Source organism: Neoarius graeffei, chromosome 17 (genome assembly GCF_027579695.1).
Source record: "Neoarius graeffei isolate fNeoGra1 chromosome 17, fNeoGra1.pri, whole genome shotgun sequence".
Lineage (NCBI taxonomy): Eukaryota > Metazoa > Chordata > Actinopteri > Siluriformes > Ariidae > Neoarius > Neoarius graeffei.
In genome coordinates, this window is record NC_083585.1 from 39,240,771 (window position 1) to 39,267,485 (window position 26,715).

General features: G+C 40.7%; 1 protein-coding gene across 1 annotated transcript in view; it reads right to left on the minus strand.

Moving 5' to 3' along the window:
* Window positions 1–26,715, minus strand: part of gbe1b (glucan (1,4-alpha-), branching enzyme 1b) — a 293,413-nt gene that overhangs the window by 104,793 nt on the left and 161,905 nt on the right. Inside the window, 2 exon segments of the mRNA XM_060898133.1 lie at window positions 17,256–17,427; window positions 22,852–22,962. Of these exon segments, the coding sequence (XP_060754116.1) occupies window positions 17,256–17,427; window positions 22,852–22,962 (283 nt within the window).

Genomic DNA, 26,715 nt, shown 5'->3' on the forward strand with positions numbered 1-26,715 from the left:
TTCTTTAGATAACTGCAGTGAATTTGCATGCCGATTTTCTTCAACCCTTCTCATCAGAAGACGCTCCTGTCAAGGAGCTTCCGTGGACTTCCGTGGACGACCTGGACATGGACTTCCGTGGACGACCTGGACGTCTCTGTGAGATGGTCGCAGTTCCATCTTTCTTAAATTTTTGTATCACTTTTTCACAGTATTCTGACTGATAAGTAAAGCTTTGCTGATCTTCTTGTAGCCTTCACCTTTGTGGTGGAAATAAATTATTTTCTTTGGGGAATTCTGAAGAGATGAGTTGAGCATCAATCTCCATCCAGCATCCAGTCACTAAAAGAGGTCATTGTTGAAGAATGGAAAAAGATTGATGTTGCAAAATGTCGCCAACTTGTTCATTCCATGCCTAGAAGACTTGGTGCTGTCATTAAAAATCATGGAGGCCATACAAAGTACTAGATGTAGTAGTTTTTGTTGTGGGGTGTACTCATTTTTGCACCACCCTAATTTGAATAAAACTGAAAAATGTGTAATCTAAGTTTATATTATTAACCTTACTTTCACGTTATAAGTTAAACAGATGTTATATTAAACTTTGTCTTGTCCACATTTTGGAAATTGTTTGTGTTTAGTGAGATGTTGTTTAAAATGTTACTTTTCAAAGGGGATGTACTCATTTACGCTGAGCACTGTAAGAATCTTACTTAAGGCCTCCATTGTTTTCTGGCAACTGCAGGATTTGAACTGGTGACTGCTTTACCACTGACCAACCAATCTCCAGTGTATCTGTGGCAGCCTGGAAAAACTTTCAACATGGTCAAATTTAGCTTTTTTGCAATATACAAAGTTTGGAGAAGTATAGGAGTTCTGGAAGCAAAACCAGTTTCTTATTTACACATCTTAATCACAAGCAGAAGTAAAAAGAGAGAAGTCATATTTAAAGATTTATTCTAATTCCACTAAAAAGATACTCTGCAGCCCTCTACATTTATAACCTAAGCTACTTAAGATAATAGGTTTTCTTACAGAACTGATGTACAATGTTGTCAGACACCCCCCCCCCAAAAAAAAAAAAAAAAAAAAAAAAAACAACCAAAACAGTTTTGGTAAAAACAAACAATTTCCATCATGGCAACATCCAAATCAAATCAAATCAAATCAAGTTTATTTGTACAGCGCTTTTAACAATAAACATTGTCGCAAAGCAGCTTTACAGAATTTGAACGACTTAAAACATGAGCTAATTTTATCCCTAATCTATCCCCAATGAGCAAGCCTGTGGCGACGGTGGCAAGGAAAAACTCCCTCAGACGACATGAGGAAGAAACCTCGAGAGGAACCAGACTCAAAAGGGAACCCATCCTCATTTGGGCAACAACAGACAGCCTGACTATAATATTAACAGTTTTAACAGGTATAACCATCAACTGTCCTCATGGGGCCGTCCTTCACAGGAGCGGGGCGATAAAACTCCGACCAGACACAGGGCACCAGGATGGATCAAGCAGGTCTGCTCTGGCTGAAAACTCACATCCAGTGAGTTTTCCTGGCAGCACGGTGGTGTAGTGGTTAGCACTGTCGTCTCACAACAAGAAGGTTCTGGATTCGGACCTCATGGTTGATGGGGGGCCTTCTGTGTGGCGTCTGCATGTTCTCCCAGTGTCTGCATGGGTTTCCTCCGGGTACTCCGGTTTCCTCCCACAGTTCAAAGACATGCAGATTAGATAAAACATCCAGTCACTGGGGTTGTACAAGACAGCACATACTTGGTGTTGGTCCCGAATAGATTGAGGAGGGTTGCGTCAGGAAGGACATCTGGTGTAACACCTATGCCAAATCAAATATGCGGAACAGATCCGCTGTGGCAACCCTGAACAAATGGGAGCAGCCGAAAAAAGAAAATCCAGCGAGTTTTTCTGGACTGCATCACATAGAATTCTTGTTCAAATATGAGGGAATGAGGAAACTTGCATTCATCTGGCAAAAAACTCCTGCTTGTACTTGGAAGCATGGCAAAGCTGTTCACTGCTCTGACGGTAAAGATGATCTGAAATGTTTTCCTCACCAGAAGTAAAAACTCCTCTTGTTTACCCACTGTTTAATAGTTGGAGCTTGTGGACTGCTTGATTGTTGGCTTCCCATTTGTGGGGGAGTGTGTTTTAGTGCCTCACACTTCTGTTACAGTGCTTATCCATCTCTGTGTACAAATATGGCTGCTGCTTCGAAGTGGAGCTTTTAGCTCATGAGGCTTCTCCATTTGCCAGAGAGTAAACACATGGTTTTGGCGAGGCAAGGGTGGCTTAAATTGATCTGCTTGCTCAAACAATTTGTTCTTGCTCTGCACTGGTTAAATGACTCCACGCACTGATCCATTGACATGACATGCTGTCCTGTATTTACTTCTTTTTCCCCTCCACCTCTTTTTCACTCAGGCCTTTTCTATTGCACGGTTGTGTAATGTGCACAGTGAAAAGCATTAAAAGGGTTTTACAATGGAGTAGCTTTGGAATCAGTGTTTACTACATCAGAAAATTGGCCATCGATGGAAGAGTGCTGGCAACGAGTGCCACAGAGACATTGATGTCTTGACTGAACATGTCTGGATGTTAGGATGAGGACTCCTGAGTGATGCAACTGCAAAATCTCATGCTATTTTTGGAAGATCATGCCAACTTGGTGGAAAGGTTGCCGATGTAAGTCCATCATGCATGTTATTACCAGTTAGAGCTGTTCCAAGTCTGTTCGGTTGCCATGTGATTTTACATAAGCAGCAGTTTGAAAAGATAGCAAATGGATGTTTAATGAAGCACAAGAGAAACCTAGCTAGTGAGTGAAAGGTCACAATGATTAAATTGAGAAATATATGGGTAAGAAAAAAAAGAGCAGGATGGTTATTGCTCAAGGTCATGTTAAAAGTAAACATTTGGGTGATTGATTGGATTCATTTTCAATATCACTTATCCATTGCGGGTTGTGGGGGAAGCTGGATTCAATCCCAGCTGACATTGGGTGAGAGGCAGGGTACACTCTGGACAGGTTGCCAGTCTATCCCTGGGCTAACGAGGCAGGGAGCCATTCACACCTATGGGCAATTTAGAGTAGCCACTTGGCCCATGTTTACATTAGACCGTATCAGCGGATCATCAGATTAACGTTTTTAAAACGATTAGCGTGCACACAGCAACACCAATACACGATTTGCGTGCACACAGCAATACCAATACACGGATACGCTCGGCTCCGCAGGCATCCTGCGCTCCAAATCACTCCGCCCTGAACAGCGAGTGCCCTCTGGAGGGTGCGCACTCCGGCCCTGCGCAGCTCACAGAGCGCGCGAGTGAAGTGAACAAGCAGTGATTTGGGACTGAGCCGCTGTGTGTGTGATCCCAGCGCAGATCACTTACCACTTGCAAGTGGAAGGATGGCAAGCCTAAAGACAATCATAACTACACAATGGGCAGTATTTGCATCAGTATTTACAGTATTTTCATACTTTTATACTCTTTAATGAAAGGTGATACAAGGCGGAAGTCCGCGCCGTTTTTCAGCAGTCGCGTCACATGACCAACGCCAGCGAATCAGGAAGGTGGATGTCACAGTGACGTTGTCCAATGACGACGCCAGCTAGAGCTCAGCACAGCGTATCCGCATATCTCAATGTTTACACAGCACCGGAGCTGACACGATCTGGATTGAATACGTGGACCCTGGCGGATTCCCGTTTCCCGGCGTTTCCAGGCGGTTTAATGTAAACGGGCAGTGCATCCGCGAAGAAAACGAGACAGATACGGTCTAATGTAAACTTGGCCTTGACCTAATCCTCATGTCTTTGTAAACCCTTGGCAGGTCACTAATCTATTGCAGGTCTAACACAAACAGCCATTCACAATTACATTCACACCTATGGGCAATTTAGTGTAGGAGAACATGCAAACTCCCATGCAGGCACGAGGAGAACACACAAAAGCCTAGGTCACAACCGGACGTACGATTTTTTGGCCGTGCGATTTTTGGCGTTTCCCAAATCGCTGCGTTTTTTTTATTCGTGGAGAAAGATGCACGTTGGCCGTAAGTTTGTCTTGCAACCTGAAAAAAACGTAAGCACCCGTAGAGTTGTTTGACATGACAAAGAACCTCTGCAGCCGGTCTGCGGCCAGTCTACGGCTCGAAAATCAGCATGTCACACGCGCGCCCTCCATGCGTTTTACGCGCGCCCTCCGTGCGTTTCTTGCGTTTTTTGCACGTAGACCGGCTGTAGGAGCACGTACGGCCGGTTGTGACCTAGGCTAAACTCCACACACAAAGGCCCTGGTTGACTGGCAAGCTCGAACCTGGAACTTGCTTGCTGTAAGGCAACAGTGCTAACCACCGCAGTCCTGTGCTGCCAAGAGTAAATATACTAGGTTTTTTTTATTATACCTTATTTAACAGTTAGTTCTGGTCCACTAATTTGATTAACTGCTCTAAGAGTACTGATATTTAATATAACAGCACTGGGGCCAGAGGTGGGTAGTAATGCGTAATGTTAACTCCCTTACATGCAGTTAAGAAACTTTTTCCAGTAAATTGTCCTCATAGTTGTAATGCATAATACTTTTCACTCTTACTCAAGTCCATCTCATCTCATCTCATTATCTGTAGCCGCTTTATCCTGTTCTACAGGGTCATGGGCAAGCTGGAGCCTATCCCAGCTGACTACGGGCGAAAGGCGGGGTACACCCTGGACAAGTCGCCAGGTCATCACAGGGCTGACACATAGACACAGACAACCATTCACACTCACATTCACACCTACAGTCAATTTAGAGTCACCAGTTAACCTAACCTGCATGTCTTTGGACTGTGGGGGAAACCGGAGCACCCGGAGGAAACCCACGCGGACATGGGGAGAACATGCAAACTCCGCACAGAAAGGCCCTCGCCGGCCACGGGGCTCGAACCCGGACCTTCTTGCTGTGAGGCGACAACGCTAACCACTACACCACCGTGCCGCCTACTCAAGTCCATTTTCGGATTAACAACAACAAAAAAAAATGTACATATACTTTGTTATATTAGAATACACACTTCTCACTACTTTTATTTGAATTATTTTTATTCATACGCACATACTGTAGCTTCGATGACATCGACTGTTTTAATACACAGAGTTCGAACACAAAAGGACAAATAAAGACCGGCACTGTGTTATAGCTTTGGCATTGTTTTTTTCCTTAAAGAAAAAAAAGCACTTTATTTTTGTTCACTTTTCAGCAATTTTAATTTATTCAGCATGCACACAGACACACACACGGCTCTGTGTTGCTTAGCTGTCTCTCTCTCTCTCTCTCTCTCTCTCTCTTTTCTCACCTCTTTATCTTTGAAGATTTATGAAACTAAATTACCTTAATTTACATTTTTGGGGGAAATATTTATTCACACATTTATTCATTCATTTAAATTATGAATAGTACAACCCCAATTCTTAAAAAAAAAACAACTTGGGATGCTGTGTAAAAAAATAAAAACAGAATGCGATAATTTGCAAATCATGAAAACCCTATAGTTCATTGAAAATAGTACAAAAACATCATATCAAATGTTGCAACTGAGAAATTATTGTTTTTTTGAAAAGCATATGCTCACTTTGAATTTGATGTCAGCAACACGTTTTAAAAAAATTGGGACAGAGCATGTTTACGGCTGTGCTGCATCTCCTTTACTTTTAACAACACTGTAAATGTTTGGGAACTGAGGAGACCAATTGCTATAGATTTGATAGTGAAACGTTCTCCCATTCTTGCCTGCTACACAATTTCAGTTGCTCAACAGTTCGGGGTCTCATTTGTCATATTTTATGCTTCATAATGCACCAAATGTTTTCAAGGTGAGACAAGTCTGGACTGCAGGCAGGCCAGTTTAGCACCTGGACTCTTACTACGGAGCCATGCAGTTATAATACGTATCGAATGCGGCTTGGCATTGTCTTGCTGAAATAAACAAGGCCATCCCTGAAAAATATGTCTGGATGGTTGCTCCAAAGCCTGTCATTCAGCATTAATGGTGCCTTCTTGGATGTACAACCTACCCATGTCATGTGGATTCATGCCCCCTACCATCACAGATGCTGGCTTTTGAATTGTGCGCTGATAAACTGGATGGTCCCTCTCCTCTTTAGCCTGGAGGATGTGGTGTCCATGATTTCCAAAAAGAATTTCAATATTTCGATTCATCAGACCACAGGACAGTTTTTCACTTTACCTCAGTCCATTGTAAATGATGCAACAAGCCTTTTGGAGAGGTATATTGTCACTGGATTTGAAGGAAAAATTTAAGGCATCCAATTTTTAAAAGTTATTAAAGGTCCCATGGCATGAAATTTTCACTTTCTGAGGTTTTTTAACGTTAAAATGAGTTCCTCTGACCTTCTTAAGTCACCCCAGTGGCTAGAAATTTCATAATGTGTAAACCAAACTATGCCCAACATTTGAGAATGGCGCGTCAAAACGGCGCGTTGATAAGCTCTTCCCTTTACTACGTCAGCAAGGGAGATGATCCCCACGCCCCCCCTCTGGATTCCCACCCACTGTATGGATTGCCCGCCCAGTTGTAGTGAGGAGAGCATAGAGGACACAACAACATGGCATCACCTAAGCGAGCGAAACATGGAAATTGCGCTGTACATGGATGTGACAACACAGAAAAGAGTCTGTTTTTACTGCCGACGGGAGAGCCCCTGAAGACGCAGTGGCTTAATTTTATTTACTTCAATAATACGCCGTCGAGTCTACCCAAGACGGTGTATGTTTGTCAGAAGCATTTTCCTGAGGAATGTTTCCACAACTTGGGACAGTACAGGGCAGGTTTTGCACATCAACTGTCACTGAAGCCTGGGACCGTACCAAGCATCCCTGCTGCATCAGCCACAAACAGCGAACAAGTAAGTGTATAACTGGTTGTTTTGCCGTGTTTTAAAATCGGTGCGTTAGCCTTGCAATGGCTACATTAGCTGTGCAGCTAACCGCTTCCTGCAGTTAGCCAGGTACTCTGCGCTACAAAACTAAAGAGCATGCAGCATGCTCTGTTAAACTGAGTTTAGTCTGGAAATTGACTGTAACTTATGAGCTTATGTTTGACTATTGCTCCGCAATGCATGTCTTCTGTTGGATAAGCGATATGTTGCTGTAGTTGCTGCTTCTATCCTCTTTGGTTATGGAGTGCGTGTTCAAGCCTAGGGTATTATACGTTCGTAAACTACCACTCCGAACACTCTCACTCTCTGTTCTCTGTGTCACGTTGAGTTTACGAAAGGAGTCCAAGGGAGAACGGGGTTTTGTCTTAGCAGCGTGGCTACAGGCGCTGATAGCAGCGAGCATGTGTGCGCGCAGCTTGGTCAAGCCCCTCCCCCCATGGCCCGCCCCCACCCTCTACCCTTCCCCGCCTCCTGCTTCTCATTAGCAAAACGATGCACTGGGAAAAGCGCTGAAATGGGGCTTTCTCCCAGGAGGCTATATTTATGTGCCGAGGGTTCATTTCGAGAAAGGCTGTGGATATAACATCCGGAAGCCTCCACGAGCCCGTTTAAAGCATCAACAAACCACTATGCCATGGGACCTTTAAAGAGAGGGGTTAAAACAACAACAACACATCAGTTAGTAGTCAATCAATCCAGCTGGTCACCTGTCGCTGCATCTTAAAAACAGGTGGTCCATATTGATATTTAGTAACAAAGTACCAGATTGTAGAGAAAAAGAGAAAAGCTGGAAGTGTGAGACTATGGTTATTATAAAGAAAAAGGAACAGATCCAAGTAAGTCTGTTTGCTATGTACAAGCTCTGTCTATAACCTTAATTAAAAGTAATGTATTCTTTTCCAGCTGAGCTTGTGCTGTTGCAAAGGCATGAAAGTAGCATCGTTAACTATTTATAAGCCAGTAAAATATAATTTATAATTAATGATCAATGATGAATTAAATATTATATAAAGTATTTCAGGAATTTTCACTTGTTTTTATTTGTATCAGTAAACATGGTGTAAGGATGTACTTTTTTTAAGTATCAGGTTAAGTTTAATTAATTAACTACTGATTTGCATGCAATATAAAGTTTACTAAATAATTAATGAAAATAATGATCACTTAATCTTGGCATGTTCTTTGCTGAATTATTAGTAAACATATATTCTACTTGTTATTAATCTAAGTACCGGTATTACATTAATTCTTTCAAATTTTACTCAATACATTGGATATAAAAAAATCTACACACCCCTGCTAAAATGGCAGTTGTTTTGTGATTTAAAAAAAAAAAAATGAAACCAAGAGAAAACCTGTCAGAACTTATTCCACCTTTATTGCAAAACTGCTATATATACACACACAATGTGAAAACAAATCAAACTGTTTAGGGTTTAAGAAAAAAAACCTCATACAAAAAAAAAAACCCTGGCTGCATAATTGTGCACACTCTTTAATAATCAAGGATGTGGCCATGTTCAGAATCAACCAATCACATTCAGTCTCATCTTAAACAGTAGTTAGTATACATCAGGCATCAATTAAAGTGGTTCTGATTGACCTCAGATCAAGTTTGGCTGTTCCTGTAGAATTATTCTGATATCCTCTTGGTTGAATCATACTCCAAAAGCCATGGTCCGCAAAGAGCTTTCAAAACATGAACGAGATCTCATCACTGAAAGGTACCAATCAGGTCAGGGGTACAAAAAATGTATCCAAAGCATTAAATACAGTGCTCAGCGTAAATGAGTACACCCCCTTTGAAAAGTAACATTTTAAACAATATCTCAATGAACACAAACAATTTCCAAAATGTTGACAAGACAAAGTTTAATACAACCCTGATTCCAAAAAAGTTGGGACAAAGTACAAATTGTAAATAAAAACGGAATGCAATGATGTGGAAGTTTCAAAATTCCATATTTTATTCAGAATAGAACATAGATGACATATCAAATGTTTAAACTGAGAAAACGTATCATTTAAAGAGAAAAATTAGGTGATTTTAAATTTCATGACAACAACACATCTCAAAAAAGTTGGGACAAAGCCATGTTTACCACTGTGAGACATCCCCTTTTCTCTTTACAACAGTCTGTAAACGTCTGGGGACTGAGGAGACAAGTTGCTCAAGTTTAGGGATAGGAATGTTAACCCATTCTTGTCTAATGTAGGATTCTAGTTGCTCAACTGTCTTAGGTCTTTTTTGTCGGATCTTCCGTTTTATGATGCGCCAAATGTTTTCTATGGGTGAAAGATCTGGACTGCAGGCTGGCCAGTTCAGTACCCGGACCCTTCTTCTACGCAGCCATGATGCTGTAATTGATGCAGTATGTGGTTTGGCATTATCATGTTGGAAAATGCAAGGTCTTCCCTGAAAGAGACGTTGTCTGGATGGGAGCATATGTTGCTCTAGAACCTGGATATACCTTTCAGCATTGATGGTGTCTTTCCAGATGTGTAAGCTGCCCATGCCACACGCACTAATGCAACCCCATACCATCAGAGATGCAGGCTTCTGAACTGAGCGCTGATAACAACTTGGGTCGTCCTTCTCCTCTTTAGTCCGAATGACACGGCGTCCCTGATTTCCATAAACAACTTCAAATTTTGATTCGTCTGACCACAGAACAGTTTTCCACTTTGCCACAGTCCATTTTAAATGAGCTTTGGCCCAGAGAAGACGTCTGCGCTTCTGGATCGTGTTTAGATACGGCTTCTTCTTTGAACTATAGAGTTTTAGCTGGCAACGGCAGATGGCACGGTGAATTGTGTTCACAGATAATGTTCTCTGGAAATATTCCTGAGCCCATTTTGTGATTTCCAATACAGAAGCATGCCTGTATGTGATGCAGTGCTGTATAAGGGCCCGAAGATCACGGGCACCCAGTATGGTTTTCCGGCCTTGACCCTTACGCACAGAGATTCTTCCAGATTCTCTGAATCTTTTGATGATATTATGCACTGTAGATGATGATATGTTCAAACTCTTTGCAATTTTACACTGTCGAACTCCTTTCTGATATTGCCCCACTATTTGTCGGCGCAGAATTAGGGGGATTGGTGATCCTCTTCCCATCTTTACTTCTGAGAGCCGCTGCCACTCGAAGATCCTCTTTTTATACCCAGTCATGTTAATGACCTATTGCCAATTGACCTTACGAGTTGCAATTTGGTCCTCCAGCTGTTCCTTTTTTGTACCTTTAACTTTTCCAGCCTCTTATTGCCCCTGTCCCAACTTTTTTGAGATGTGTTGCTGTCATGAAATTTCAAATGAGACAATATTTGGCATGAAATTTCAAAATGTCTCACTTTCGACATTTGATATGTTGTCTATGTTCTATTGTGAATACAATATCAGTTTTTGAGATTTGTAAATTATTGCATTCCGTTCTTATTTACAATTTGTACTTTGTCCCAACTTTTTTGGAATCGGGGTTGTATAACATCTGTTTAACTTATAACGTGAAAGTAAGGTTAATAATATAAACTTAGATTACACATTTTTTCAGTTTTACTCAAATTTGGGTGGTGCAAAAATGAGTACACCCCACAACAAAAACTACTACATCTAGTACTTTGTATGGCCTCCATGATTTTTAATGACAGCACCAAGTCTTCTAGGCATGGAATGAACAAGTTGGCGACATTTTGCAACATCAATCTTTTTCCATTCTTCAACAATGACCTCTTTTCGTGACTGGATGCTGGATGGAGAGTGATGCTCAACTCGTCTCTTCAGAATTCCCCAAAGAAAATAACTTATTTCCACCACAAAGATGAAGGCTACAAGAAGATCAGCAAAGCTTTACTTATCAGTCAGAATACTGTAGAAAAAGTGGTACAAAAATTTAAGAAAGATGGAACTGCGACCATCTCACAGAGACGTCCAGGTCATCCAGGGAAGTTAACACCTCGACAGGAGCGTCTTCTGATGAGAAGGGTTGAAGAAAATCGGCATGCTAATTCACTGCAGTTATCTAAAGAAGTAGAAAGCCAAACTGGGGTGACTATTTCCCATGACACAATATGGCGTACACTGCAGAGGAATGGCATGCATGGATGCCGTCCACGAAAGAAGCCTCTCCTAAAGCCCAGGCACAAAAAAGCCCGCCTAGAGTTTGCCAGGGCCCATGCTGACAAAGATGAAGACTACTGGGACTCTGGAGTGATGAGACCAAGATAAATGTTTTTGGAATTGATGGCTTCAAAACTGTATGGCGTCGCAAAGGTGAGGAATACAAAGAAAAATGCATGGTGCCTACAGTGAAACATGGTGGTGGCAGTGTCCTTATGTGGGGCTGCATGAGTGCTGCTGGTGTCGGGGAGCTGCATTTCATTGATGGCATCATGAATTCACAGATGTATTGCTCTATACTGAAAGAGAAGATGCTACTATCACTCCGTGCCCTTGGTTGTCGTGCACTTTTCCAACATGACTAAACACACCTCTAAGGCCACTGTTGGATTTCTGAAGAAGAACAGGGTGAAAGTGATTCAGTGGCCAAATATGTCTCCTGATCTGAACCCAATCGAACACCTCTGGGGAATTCTGAAGAGACAAGTTGAGCATCACTCTCCATCCAGCATCCAGTCACTAAAAGAGGTCATTGTTGAAGAATGGAAAAAGATTGATGTTGCAAAATGTCGCCAACTTGTTCATTCCATGCCTAGAAGACTTGGTGCTGTCATTAAAAATCATGGAGGCCATACAAAGTACTCGATGTAGTAGTTTTTGTTGTGGGGTGTACTCATTTTTGCACCACCCTAATTTGAGTAAAACTGAAAAATGTGTAATCTAAGTTATATTATTAACCTTACTCTCACGTTACAAGTTAAACAGATGTTATATTAAACTTTGTCTTGTCAACATTTTGGAAATTGTTTGTGTTCATTGAGATATTGTTTAAAATGTTACTTTTCAAAGGGGGTGTACTCATTTACGCTCAGCACTGTATTCCACGGAGCACAGTGAAGACAGTCATCAACAAGTGGAGAAAATATGGCTCAACAGTGACTCTACCAAGATCAGGACATCCATCCAAGATTAATGAGAAGACAAGGAGAAAACTGGTCAGGGAGGCCACCAAGAGGCCTACAGCAACATTAAAGGAGCTGCAGGATTCCCTGGAAAATACTGGTTGTTCCCTACATGTAACAATAATCAATTGTATTCTTCATATATCTGGGTTATGGGGTAGCAAGATGAAAGCCTTTACTCACAAAGAAAAATGTCCAAGCCCAGCTAAACTTTGCAAAAAAGGTATAGCCAGTCTCCTACAACCATGTGGAAAAATGTATTATGGTCTGATGAGACCAAGGTTGAACTCCATCCATCCATTTTGGCATATCACTATAGCGACGTGGCCGCTCTGACGGCTTCAGCCATCAAAGTCTCTAGGAAACATTACAGTAGTGGTTTCCTGTTGCCTTCTACTGGATTATTATAGAGGTTTTCTCCGCTCAACCATTCACACTCACATTCACACCTATGGACAATTTAGAGCCACCAATTAGCCTAAAGTTTGAACTATTTGGCCATAATTCCAAAAGGTATGTTTGGTGCAAAAATAACACCGGACATGATCAAAAGGACACTGTACCAACAGTGAAGCATGGTGGAGGCAGCATCATGCTTTGGGGCTGCCTTTCTTCAGCTGGAACTGAGGCTTGAGTCAAAGTGGATGGAATCATAGCTCCAAATAACAGTCCATTTTGGCACAAAACCTTCAAACATCTGCTAGGAAGCTGAAGAGGAATTTCACCTTTCAGTATGACAACAACCCAAAGCATACAGTACAACTGGGACTTGTTTTCATGCGCCTTTTGGTGGGAATGTGGCTGCTACACCATTGGAATGACATCCTGACCTTTATTTGGTGGACCCCCCCTTCCTTATAATTGTAAAGCGACCTTGGGTATGAGAAAAGTGCTATATAAATTTAACTTATTATTATTTATCTAACTCATCAAAGCAGTGGCTTCACCAAAAGAGGATCAATGTCCTGGAATGGCCCAGCCAGAGCCCGGACCTTAATCCAACTGAAAATCTGTGGCGGTGACCTGAAGAGAGCTGTGTACAGGAGATGTCCTCGCAATTTCACAGATCTGGTAAATTTTTGCAAGGAGGAGTGGGCAAAAATTGCCAAGTCCAGATGTGCCAAACTGACAGACTGTGACCCAAAAAGACTGAGTGCTGTAATAAAATCAAAAGGTGCTTCAACTAAGTATCAGTTTAGGCATGTGCACACTAATGGAACCAGGTTTTTTTGGATGATTTTCTTTTTTTCTGTTTTTTTTTTTGGTAAACAGTTTCTGATTTGTAAAGATTGCAATTTTGCAACAAAGGTGGAATAAGTTCTGACAGGATTTACCTTGGTTTCATTTTTTAAATCATAAAAATCTTGCCATATTAGCAGGGGTGTGTAGACTTTTTATATCCACTCTATTGAATTAAACTTAATCACCATGTGGGTTTGTAATGTTAACACTGTTCATAACACTGTTAGATTATTATATCTTTGTATCTGTTACAGGTCAAAAAATTTCAACCTAGGTGATTTATTTTTTTTTTAAACCTGGGTTAAAACTTTTAACCTAGTTCATAATTTCCAACCTAGGTAAAATTATCTAAGATTCTTAAAGTGCCATTCCACCATTGGATGTATTTTTTTGGCATAAAATACAATATATTTTATGACAACATGACTAGACAGAGACATCTTTTAGCTTCAAAATGATATATCAAACATAATTTTTTGACAACGACAAGTATATTAATTTTGCGACCAAAGTCACCTACCCTTTTAATTTCCGCGCGGTAGTGAAACGTGATGTCATCGGCAGGTCCCCCTTCTTGTGTACCACGTCACGTGTGACGTGGCACAGATTATCAGCAATGGCGGATAGAACGCAATTGTCAGCTTCGGAAAAAAAGCGAAGGAAAATAGCAAGTGATGCCCAAAGGAGACGGTCGATGGTGAATATCGGCACAGCAATCGACAAGTGGAAATGGCGTTCTATCCGCCATTGCTGATAATCTGTGCCACGTCACACGTGACGTGGTACACAAGAAGGGGAACCTGCCGATGACGTCACGTTTCACTACCGCGCGGAAATTAAAAGGGTAGGTGACTTTGGTCGCAAAATTAATATACTTGTCGTTGTCAAAAAATTATGTTTGATATATCATTTTGAAGCTAAAATATTTCTCTGTCTAGTCATGTTGTCATAAAATATATTGTATTTTATGCCAAAGAATACATCCAGTGGTGGAATGGCACTTTAAAAGGGATTTTCCATCACTTCTTTTGTCTCCCTTTCTTCCATCCACTTCCTCTCTGTCTACACCTCCATCATATTTCCTCGTCTGCCTGTCTATTCCTATCAACCTAATTAGCATTGTTTTTTTACATATCTTTTTTCATACTTAACCAGGATTCAAACTCAGAACCTTCTGATTTTTAACCTAACATCTTAACCAATAGACCAGTGACGATTGCAATGGAACGAATGATATACATTTTGACTTTATTAATGAGTCCAGTCTTATTACATCATCAAACAGTTTAAAATACCAAGTCTTGCCAAATCCTAACCCTAGATATAGTAAGTCTCTCTAATACAAGTAGCAAATTATGAACTGGGTTAAAAATTCTAACCTAGGTTGAAAAACTCCACCTGACCTACAATTCTGACCTGTAACATATCCACCTAAAGTAGTAAATGCATGTATGTTATTTACCAGCTGGGAGGTCCGTATGGTGAAATACCGTGACCAAGGTCTTGAAAGTACTGAGCGAGGCCCTCTGGGCCGAGGTCAGTATTCAAGGCCGAGGTCACGGTATTTCACCATACGGACCGACCTTAAGCCGGTAAATAATATTTTTATTTTTTTCGTTACCAAATTCTAACAGAAAACGAGAGCGCCCAAAAGGGAAAACCGAGCCGAGGCGAGACGCTCTTTTGAATCCTCATTGATTGCTGTAATGCAAATGGCTTCCTCCTCGGTATATAAGTACACTTCCACGGCAGGGAAAAAACTACATTTTGCCACCTGTGTAGTCCCCTATTTATACAAAATTGAGTCATTCAGGATTCAGCCATGTTTTTGCTTGGCGTCAGCAACAGTTACAGGTTTTTAAGCTTTCTCCTGAAATGTTTTCTTTTATTTCTTCTTCCTCAGGGTAGTAAAACTCACTTTCACTCTGAAGACTGTCGTTATCGCTATCCATGCTGTAAAATTAATGCTATTCTCCTGAGAAATGCGAAAATAAATGATGACAAAAAATGCTACTATGTTTGTTGTTGTGAACGAGCGAGTCGCCAGAGGTCCATAACCGGGGTCCGTAACTGGGGTCTGTATCATAGGATACGGACCCATTCGCCAGCCAGTCAGAGCGCAGGATTTGATGGAAACTGGACCACGAAAAAAATAATAAGATTTATTACTTTCTATGATCAGTGATAGATTTTAGGGTTAGAACTCAGACAGCTAAGCACTACCTGTTTATAAAATAGTCTATTACCACACCTAAAATTTATATTTAACCCACAGTTGTCTAGTGTTCATATCTAATATTAGTATTGTGTCAGTCAACAGCACACGTACATGTGGTATAAAATGTAGCAGTTAATCAGATAGGACAAGACTGATATCAGCTCAATATGGATATTAAAGATTCATATCCCTGACTTGGAAAATATTTTGACATAATATGTTTCCATTATTCTATCTTGAAACTCTTTCACTTTCTTTTCCCTTCAAGGGAACACATCCCCATACACCTTGAATAGGTGCGAGCTGAAAAGTAACAAACAGTTGGTAAATAAACACAACCAAACTCTTAGCAAAAATAGTGAATAAAGAAACAGGATTAATCAAAATGAACTAAACATGTTTTTACATGCAACTGTCTCCACATTGTGATTCATACGGGGCGGCACGGTGGTGTAGTGGTTAGCACTGTTGCCTCACAGCACGAAGGTTCTGGGTTTGAGCCCAGCGGCCGGCGAGGGCCTTTCTGTGCGGAGTTTGCATGTTCTCCCCGTATCTGCATGGGTTTCCTCCGGGTGCTCCGGTTTCCCCCACAGTCCAAAGACATGCAGGTTAGGTTGACGTGGGGCGGCCTTGGGCCGAAGTGCCCTTGAGCAAGGTACCTAACCCCTGACTGCTCCCCGGGCGCTCTGGTGTGGCTGCCCACTGCTCTGGGTGTGTGTGTGCGCGCGCGTGTGTGTTCACTGCTTCAGATGGGTTAAATGCAGAGGATGAATTTCACTGTGCTTGAAGTGTGCATGTGACAAAGGTTTCTTCTTCTTTCTTCTTCTTCATACACCATGTCGGTCATAATTTCAGGAAATTCAGATGATCCTTTGCCTAAATGTTCGATAAAGTCAGCCTGATTTCAGATGTTTTGTAGCCTACTGATACTGAAGTGATCGTCATTTACTAGCGAGAGGGGAAAAGAAGAACAATGTTGCCAAACTCGTGACCAATGGGCCATTTACCTGATCAGTAGGTGGGGCTAGAACACCATGCAAGAACGTATAGAATATGTCTAATTTCTATGCGAGAAGACAGTAGACAGACAGACAGTCATCCGTTCTCAGCTGTGGTTTCTGTATCATAACAATAAGCTTGGTGGTCATTATAATTCAAAATTTAAACAGCACGTAGCAGCGCTCTCTCATGCATGCTCATGCGGAATGTATATGCAGTATAAAATTCTAAGCAGTACTTTTATGCATATTGATAATGGGTAAACGAATGTAAAATACAGCATTTGATTTCTTTACATGCTGAAATTGACTTTGAAATGTAAAAAGAAGAACCAGTGAAACTTGTAATTAGTAGGCATTGGTATTCTTTGATACACATGCAGCAAGACAGGGTGTTTCTGTTAGCATGGAAATGATACTGACCAAATTTCAAGTAAAACGAAAATGACTAATTGTACAAATGTTGTGTTAAACTATCCAATGAATATGTGTGTGATGAGCTAATTGAGTTGCTACTAGTGGACGTCTATCGCCTAGTACATTACAGTTAGGCGATCAAGTTTATCTAATTGATAGAAGTCAGTGGCACCACTTTGCTTGGAAGACACCCTAATCCAAAACAATTATAGCAATAGAGCAATGTCGTATTGATTACATCCTTGCATCAAGCCACAAATTAGTCTTAATAATCGTATTTTAAAAAAAAAAACCTGACAAGTTTAAAAAAAAACCAAAAAAACACCCAGTTCCTGAATGCGTCTATAGAAAAACTCACCCATGAAGTTCAGGTAGCCCTCCCCTCCCAGGGCATGTGTCAGCAGCCGGATCATCTTATGCAGTTGAATGCCCCGGTCAATGACAGAGTTCATGGGAATTAAGGAACTCATGTTGGTGTACATGTCTTTATCCATCAGCCAGAAGGCCAGGGTCTTGTCTCCTACCAGAGCCTGTCAGAAAGCACAGGATGATGAGAACTGAACATATGTGGTACATTAGTTGTGAGAGTATGCAATGATTATGAAACCGGCTTATCGATGTCACCTGTCACTGAAGCTAGGACTGGATTCGAGGATACAAAGTTGGCATTGAACCCTGCTGTCAAGCTAAGCAATCAGTTGGGGTTGGATAAAATCTGATAAAAAGGATTAGATCATGTGTAAGCGTCAACACATCACAAGTTGCTTTGAGGAAGACGTTACAGCCTCAGAGCGGCTCAGTAATTCAGTTGATGTCTTGTAACAGGTGAGAAAACGTATGAACCGGTTACTGTGTCATGATATTCGAAGATACTTGATGAGGTTGATGTTTCTGTGCCTTTGTGTGTTGTCTAATGGTATATTTATTTTAACAGAACCACTATTTCAGGGATGTCAAATTCATTTTATGTAACAGGCCACATTACACTTTGTCCAAATTAACATGGGGCAGCCTGTTAACTCCTTTTAAAAGTTTTGATTTAATGGGATTTCTCTGAATAGTACACTACCGTTCAAAAGTTTGGGGTCACTTTGAAATGTCCTTATTTTTGAAAGAAAAGCACTGTTCTTTTCAATGAAGATCACTTTAAACTAATCAGAAATCCACTCTATACATTGCTAATGTGGTAAATGACTATTCTAGCTGCAAATGTCTGGTTTTTGGTGCAATATCTCCATAGGTGTATAGAGGCCCATTTCCAGCAACTCTCACTCCAGTGTTCTAATGGTACAATGTGTTTGCTCATTGCCTCAGAAGGCTAATGGATGATTAGAAAACCCTTGTACAATCATGTTAGCACAGCTGAAAACAGTTGAGCTCTTTAGAGAAGCTATAAAACTGACCTTCCTTTGAGCAGATTGAGTTTCTGGAGCATCACATTTGTGGGGTCGATTAAATGCTCAAAATGGCCAGAAAAATGTCTTGACTATATTTTCTATTCATTTTACAACTTATGGTGGTAAATAAAAGTGTGACTTTTCATGGAAAACACAAAATTGTCTGGGTGACCCTAAACTTTTGAACGGTAGTGTACATTCTGAATGTACAAATGTATATAATATATAAAGAAATATACTGTATATTGCATAAGTATTCACCAATGTTGCAGTAAAACACCTAAATTAGCTCTTTTGGAAATAGTCGTGGATACAGCATGGAATTTTTACTTTGCTAATGAAGAATTGTTGAGTTTAGAGACTCGCCCTGTGTCCGAAATCGCTCCCTACTCACTATATAGGGCACTATATAGTGGGAACGCCATTTTGTAGTGCTGTCCAAAACCTTAGTGAGGATTATTTACACCCTATATAATGCACTCAAAAGTATCCCACAATGCATCACGAAAAGCAGTGTACAATGATGGTCACTAACCAAAGCAATACATCCCATCATGCATTGTGGTCGCGCTGAAAGAAATCAAATTAAAAGTCTCAAATTGGATTTAATAAAAGGCAGTGGCAAGGAAGAAAGTATTCAGCCTTGATTTAATAAAACTGAAAGATGCAGGTACTTTGCATTGATTAATGTGGGAAATACGCTCAGTATAATATGGATTTATCACAAAAATACATGCATGTATTTATTATTTTGAAAACCTACCAGCCGGCTGATCTGGCACGTTTTAACTGTGCGACAGTAATGTCGTACTGTAAATACCAGCGCGACGGACTAGTGTCCGAAAGCGTTTTTTCATTTTACCAATGAGCTCACTATATAGTCCTCTATATAGTAATTCCCTATACAGGGAGTAGTGAATGAGTGAGCAATTTCGGACACAGGGTCTGTCTTTTTTCAAATATTTGAATTCAATTACTGTTCACAAGACAACTTTAATTTAAAACATTCTGATTTTATTGGGTGGGCTGGACTATAGTACCTTTATTGGGCCAGGTTATTTGTATCGACACTGTATAGGTCCCTACAGGTCATTTGTTTGACACCTTGGTCTGTGTCAAGGAATTTATTATTAATTAAATAAAAAGTAAAATGGTTGATATTGTAAAATTATTAACCATCATCAGCCTTAAATCCATAAGTTGCTTCTATCCCTAAAATTCTCATTTAGATTTAATAAATCAATTTGGTCACAATTTGTTCCTACAAACACGAAAAGAATCTTATATGTAAAACAGTGACTGGGCGACCATGTCGCCCTGAGCAAATGGGCATCCTGATAAAAATCCTGATCTTTAACAATCTTTGGAAGAGAGTACTGCTGACATGTGTTATTGTTCATTCCCATACTGTCATGTTCACTTGCCAATTTACAAGCTCCACTATTATTTCTCAACGTGCCTCTAAGCCTGGCATATTAATAAGGATGTTGATTCAGTTACATCAGAAGCTTTGACAGCGAATTTGACAGTGATCAGCAATAAAATGAGTGGAAAATTTTTTTGTTTAAGCTTTCAATATGTCTGAAGATGATAGCACAAGAGGCAGTGGGTCCCTGAGTGGCACACTTGTGAATAAAACACTAACTACAAAGCAGAGATGTGCTCTGAGACTTGAGGAATCAAAGGTTACGGTCATCGCAAAGCACAACTCTGATTGGCTCTGAGCCTCAGGGAGCATCTGTGTTCCTCCACTAAGCTGAGGTGGTCATGTACGGTACTCATGTAGCCAGCTGAGAAGATAGTGCCCTCCTCTGAGACACTCCTCAATGCTGTGAGACTGGCAGCTTAAAAAGACATGGCAGGAGACCTTCCTATGCACTACAGAGAAACGATAAAACCTTCACTTTCCCAGTACTCCTGGCATGCAGTAAGATGGGGAACTTATAAAAAATGGAAACATGAAGCGCAAATTAACTAAGAAGCAAATGCATAAAATAATTTGGAAATGCTAATTTGACGAGTACTTCACTAATGCAAGATTTAGCTCAATCACTGAGGTAATGCATGATTTCGGGCTTTGCGAATAAACAAGAGTGAAGCACAGCTGCAGGAAGAACACTTTCAGGAATTACAATATATACTGAGTATTTTGATTATTACAAATTTGCACCTCTATTCCAGAATGCATTATTGATTAAAAAAAAAAAAAAAGTTTGCTAATATATGCTAATACTGTAAACAAAAGACATACAACAACATGTTCATAGCCCATGAAACTGACCTTTAATTATTTTACTTTGCAGTTACTAATTTGGGGTGCTTGCGTCTTTAAAGGAGATACGCAGAACCTTTATTTTTAAATACATTTCTGAGTGGATAGCATATATATATAGTTAAAATCAACCGCAAAGTTGGCATTCAAGCTGCCCTGCTGAGCCAGCCAGCCCTGAGTGCGTGACATCACTGCAGGAACCGGTTTTAAGGCCGAGGCCTTTGACAGCTATAGACCAAAGTCAGACTCGGCAGGTGAGAGTGGTTGCAATGGCCTCTTCGTTCGGATTTATTGGAGATTCTTCGGATTCCTCAGATAGTAAAACATCTGACTGTGATAGTCATAAAACTGGAGTGTGTGTACATGCTGCTGCTATACACGTAGAACCGTATCAGTTCGAACCATCGGAAAGTGAATCTGATAGTAACACGTCGGCCCCCACCTTACGAAATAAAGCCAGAGAACAAAGCTGTCTAGAGAATTGGATGGAATTGAACTGACAGTCTCATGTGATTCATTAAAACAGGATAGGTGTTATAACTTATGCAGCATACATGTACATGCATGCATTTTCACTGATAAAACGTAAAAGGTTAATTAAATAATCAGATGAACTGAGACAATCACATTCTGAAGCAAATTAAATAATCTTATACCGGTAACTTAAATGCACAATACATGTATTAATCTAAATGCAGGTACATAACGAGTGTTGCTGACTTTGGGACTACGGTTGTCATGAATGGTTTTGCGCTCGGGTTTCCGTCGGTGGGGGGTTTATGTTAGGACTGTTAATGTTATAGTCATGTTGTCTGTTGTTGCCCGGATGGGGACGGGTTCCCTTTTGAGTCTGGTTCCTCTCGAGGTTTCTTCCTCATGTCGTCTGAGGGAGTTTTTCCTTGACACCGTCGCCACAGGCGTGCTCGTTGGGGATAGATTAGGGATAAAATTAGCTCATATTTTAAGTCGTTCAAATTGTGTAAAGCTGCTTTGCAATAATGTTTATTGTTAAAAACGCTATACAAATAAACTCTTGTTGTGATGTAACCAAACAAGAATTGCGTCTTACCCGCCTGTGTTCTCGCTTCTTGAAGGCCGATCTTGTGGCCGATTGTTTTGAAACAATCTGACTTTCAGTTCTTTGTTCATTCGCTTCTTCCACGTAAGGGCAAGATATTGCTGCTGAGGCAAGCATATCCAGCGGAGAAATCTGATGACTGGTCCACTCATTCTTTATTTTCTCCATACTGAGTACTCCGCCACTACTGCTCGGCTCACGCTCCGGGAGAACTGGTGCAACTGAACTTACTTTCCTTTTCTTGTAGTTTTCTTTTCCTTTAATTGTTGGTACTGCACCCTCTTTCAATACGGGCTTATAGCCAACACTCCTCAACAGATCAGAGGTTTCGTACGAGTCCTCAGTAAAATGTGCCCGTGAATTTCTTGCAAAACGCGTCCAAATCTTTGCAGTTTGAACATTCTTGGGCCATGAATGCAACATAAATCCACCTTCTGTCGTGTTGCTGCACCCACCAGCAACACCTCTACGTGGCATGGAGATAAATTAGCTCAAAACGGAAGATCGAAGTTGCAGTTAGCTCTGTGTTCTACTATAGCGGAAATGGCCATGAGACCGATAGCCTTCCTGCTGCGATGTCACAAATGTCAAGGTCATTCACTCAGACAGTGACCTATACAAATTATTTTAATTGTAAAAATTACTATATTAGATTTATTGTTAATGCTTAAAATTATTCCAATGCCATTCTTGAGGTCTCGAGGCATTTATAAACAAAAAATGAGGCCACGGCTCTGCATATCTCCTTTAAAGTTCCCATACAAGTCACATTTCTGCCTCATCATCTGCTTCACAGAGCTTTAGCATATTATAAAAATATTTTGATCTCACTCTCTTACTCATGAAATGCACTGGATTTCATGTTCCATATAATAGGATATGAGTAACTGTCCCCAGGTGATGGTTTCAGTAAAAACATGTATAAGGATGATAAACTGGCACTGTAGGATATGAGCACCTGTATCTGTTGTCTCATGATGATGATGATGACAATGATGATGGTGGTGGTGAAGAAAATAAATAAAATAACTTTAAGCTGTAGAGCATGTGTGAGTGCACAAATGAAGCAGACATGATGGTTTCTAATTTGGCCCTCTCCCCTAGAGTCCCTCAACCTATGGTGACACCAATTTCCATCCCAAATAACACATTGATTACATTTGGTCCTCTCCGCCCTGCCTGGGAATGGAGGTTATGGAGGCGCTACCTGGTCGTGGCTCTCGGCATACGCAATGCATTTCTCGCTGTAGCGCCTGTTGGTTAGAGTGTACACGATGTTGCCCATGTTCCAGTCTTCATCCTTGAATTCCTTTAAGATCTGTGATGAAAACATGCCAAAGAAAGGACACACATCACCATTTTTGTGGAGAAAGCAAAACAATATTTAATATTCTGATTGGAGACTTGAGTCCCACACTGCTTTATGGATGCACGCTTCTCATCCTTACTTCCCATTCTTTCCATGAGCTTATTCTCAGGTCTAATACACACAGGCATCTGGCAATGTCTTTGATTTCAGTAGAGCTAGCTTTCATCTCCCTGCTGCGGTCCCCTGCTCGGCAGTCTTACTGCAGCTCCACTGAGCGATAATGTGCCTCAAGGTCAGGATTACAGTGGAGTAGAGGAGATGGTGGAAAGTAATAAAATCTTCTCTACAAATGATGAATGAACACTACTCTCTTATTGAACAGCCATGTACCATCCAAATGTGGTCTGCAAACTGCTACTAGGTGCTTTTTGTTCAAAAACAACTCCCTAGTATGTGTGTGTATGTCTGCAATGAATTCCATTATTATTGCCTGGCCACAATTACCCACCAGACTGGAATCCAGATTCCCAAAAAATATATAAATAAAGTTTCAAAGATGTTATTTTCCTTTTAAAAAAAAAAGAATACAACTTGCTGTGTGGGATCCAGCATCACTGAGGCCGAGTCAATACCCATCTTGATGCATTGCCAATGATCTATTACATTCAAGATACATATGAAGTGACTTTAATGTGATACAATATCATTCACCCGTATAGCAATGTAGTGTGATTTGACATGACTTGATTCAACACAATGAGATTCAATGTGATGAGATGCACTGCAAAATAATACAATGCTATCCAATTCAATATGGCACAAATAGTTTGATTTTATATCCCTCATCAAAAAAACTCCTGTGCAGGGATCGGCCAAGGATGGTTCACGTGACGTAAAATAGTTTCACCACTGATAAAGGAATGTATCTCGTGACATCAAAAAAAAAAAAGGGGGGGGGGATATACTGTGAGTCAGTCATGGTATATCCTGGATATATCATGAACTGTTGTCACAATTTCAAGCTATACGGCCAACTAGAGGGTTTTTTCTTTATATATATATATATATATATATATATATATATATATATATATATGTGGAATGTCTTTACACGGTAGGATATACCGTGTAATATTATATATATATATATATATATATATATATATATATATATATATATAAATAAACACAATAAAGACAGACAAAAATAGAAGTCATTAATAAAATCGAAACAAAAACATTAACATTTCAGCCAAGGGGATTTTCAACTGAACACAAATCAATAGTTTTAACAGCTTTCTGATTTAGTGAGTTAGTAATTGTTTTTATGTACTGCTTGGTCTCTTTTTCAAATACCAAAAATAACGGTTTAGTAACCGACTCGAGTCACAGCTATGGCTCCACGAGCGTTTGTGTGTGTGTGTAGATCTACATATCATGATCATGCCTGGTGAGGCAGGTGATAGCATGGCTGGCTAGCTAGTTAGCTAGCTAGCGAGCGAAAAAAAAAAATGATCGTATGGTACATTGCACACGCACAGGCTGAAGGATGCTCGGACGTAAACCACAAACATGGCTGCCTCCAGTAAGTTTATACCAAGATTCAATCTCTTCAACAAAAGTTAAACGTCAACACTTTTAGTCTGGAATTTATTGATGAGGGATATAAATCAAATATACCATGCACTGAGAGGCACCAGTAATTATGGATTCTCTTCGGTAACTGGCACAGTGCTATTTTCTTCAGACTGTGCCCCTCACAAAATCACACTATGCCAGTCACCTCAGAGAATCCATAATTTCAACTGGAGTATGGCATATTTGATTATTTCTTCTTTGGTTCTTCTTAACATTTAACAGTTAAGCAATTTAAGGATGCTCAGGATTAACAAAGCATAATTCAAATGTGCTGTAACTCCTGCCAGCAGATGCATGTGCTTTACACTTTCAGCAGGTGGGCTAACTCAACAGTAAGCAGAAAGCAGTGGTGCCGTTTCTATATTAATAATAAAAAACAAAAATAACCTTTAAATGTAAAAAAAAAAAAAAAGTAAACTAACATGGACTTTTATCTTGCAATCCAATTGGAGCCACGCCTCCAACCCATTTGAGACTTGGTGAGAATTTGTCACTGACTGCAGTGGTGATGAGAGTGGTGCTTAAGAAACAGTTTCGAGAGGAGGAATCAATATAAAAATATCAAATTATTGTCAATCTGATATATGGTAAAAATGTTTGGATCATGGGGCGGCACGGTGGTGTAGTGGTTGGTGCTGTCACCTCACAGCAAGAAGATCCTGGGTTCGAACCCAGCAGCCGACGAGGGCCTTTCTGTGTGGCATTTGCATGTTCTTCCTGTGTCCGTGTGCTCCGGTTTCCCCCACAGTCCAAAGACATGCAGGTTAGGTTAACTGGTGACTCTAAATTGACCGTAGGTGTGAGTGTGCATGGTTGCTTGTGTCTATGTGTCAGCCCTGCGATGACCTGGCGACTTGTCCAGGGTGTACCCCGCCTCTCGCCCATAGTCAGCTGGGATAGGCTCCAGCTTGCCCGCAACGATGTAGAACAGGATAAACAGCTACAGATGATGGATGGATGTTTGGATCACATTTCTAAATAATGAAATCATAGGGCCTCTACTAATAATTATACATTAATAAATCCCATTTTAATGAATCAAAGATGCAAGAAACAATGTATCCCAATTTCATCCCAAATTGTATCCAAGGCATACTTTTTTTTTTTAATTGGGGCAATCGCATCGTGACCTTTTGAATGCACTAATGTGAATTGGTGAATCTTACCATCCCTAACAAACACACACAAAACACTGCAGGACTGTCAGTCATGCATTTTACATCTGCAAGACCCTTGGGATACCCACAATGTAAATTCCACACTGAACTTGTGAAAGTCAGGTTTGTATCTACGAGAAACAAGACTCCCAGGAACAACAATCATCTGAAAAACTAAAATCTTGTTACGATCTTATAAATCTACCATCTGTATGTGTAGCTTCCTCATTCAGATGCAACAGGCAAAACATTATACAGAACTGAAAGGCTTGAAATACAAATGAGTCGAGTAATTATATTTGTCAACTATTCGGCATTTAAGTTCATTGAAGTTAATTAGTTATGGCACAGCCTTGTTTAAAATGATCAGGTTGGCTGAAAAGCCAGAACAAAAACAGACACTTCACATCAAAGACTTGCTTCACATGAAGCTAAAAGCATGCTCTGAAGACTTTTGTAATGTTCAGATGGATGTTGTGAATTTGAAATGGGAATGTGAACACACAGTATATGTACTTTTCCAAGTAATAAAGCCGGGCGGCACGGTGGTGTATTGGTTAGCGCTGTCGCCTCACAGCAAGAAGGTCCGGGTTCGAGCCCCGTGGCCGGCGAGGGCCTTTCTGTGTGGCGTTTGCATGTTCTCCCCGTGTCCGTGTGGGTTTCCTCCCGGTGCTCCGGTTTCCCCCACAGTCCAAAGACATGCAGGTTAGGTTAACTGGTGACTCTAAATTGAGCGTAGGTGTGAATGTGAGTGTGAATGGTTGTCTGTGTCTATGTGTCAGCCCTGTGATGACCTGGCGACTTGTCCAGGGTGTACCCCGCCTCTCGCCCATAGTCAGCTGGGATAGGCTCCAGCTTGCCTGCGACCCTGTAGAACAGGACAGAGCGGCTACAGATAAAGAGATGAGATGAGAAGTAATAAAGCCCTAGAAAATACTCTTGTAAACAACTGGGAAATACAGACATC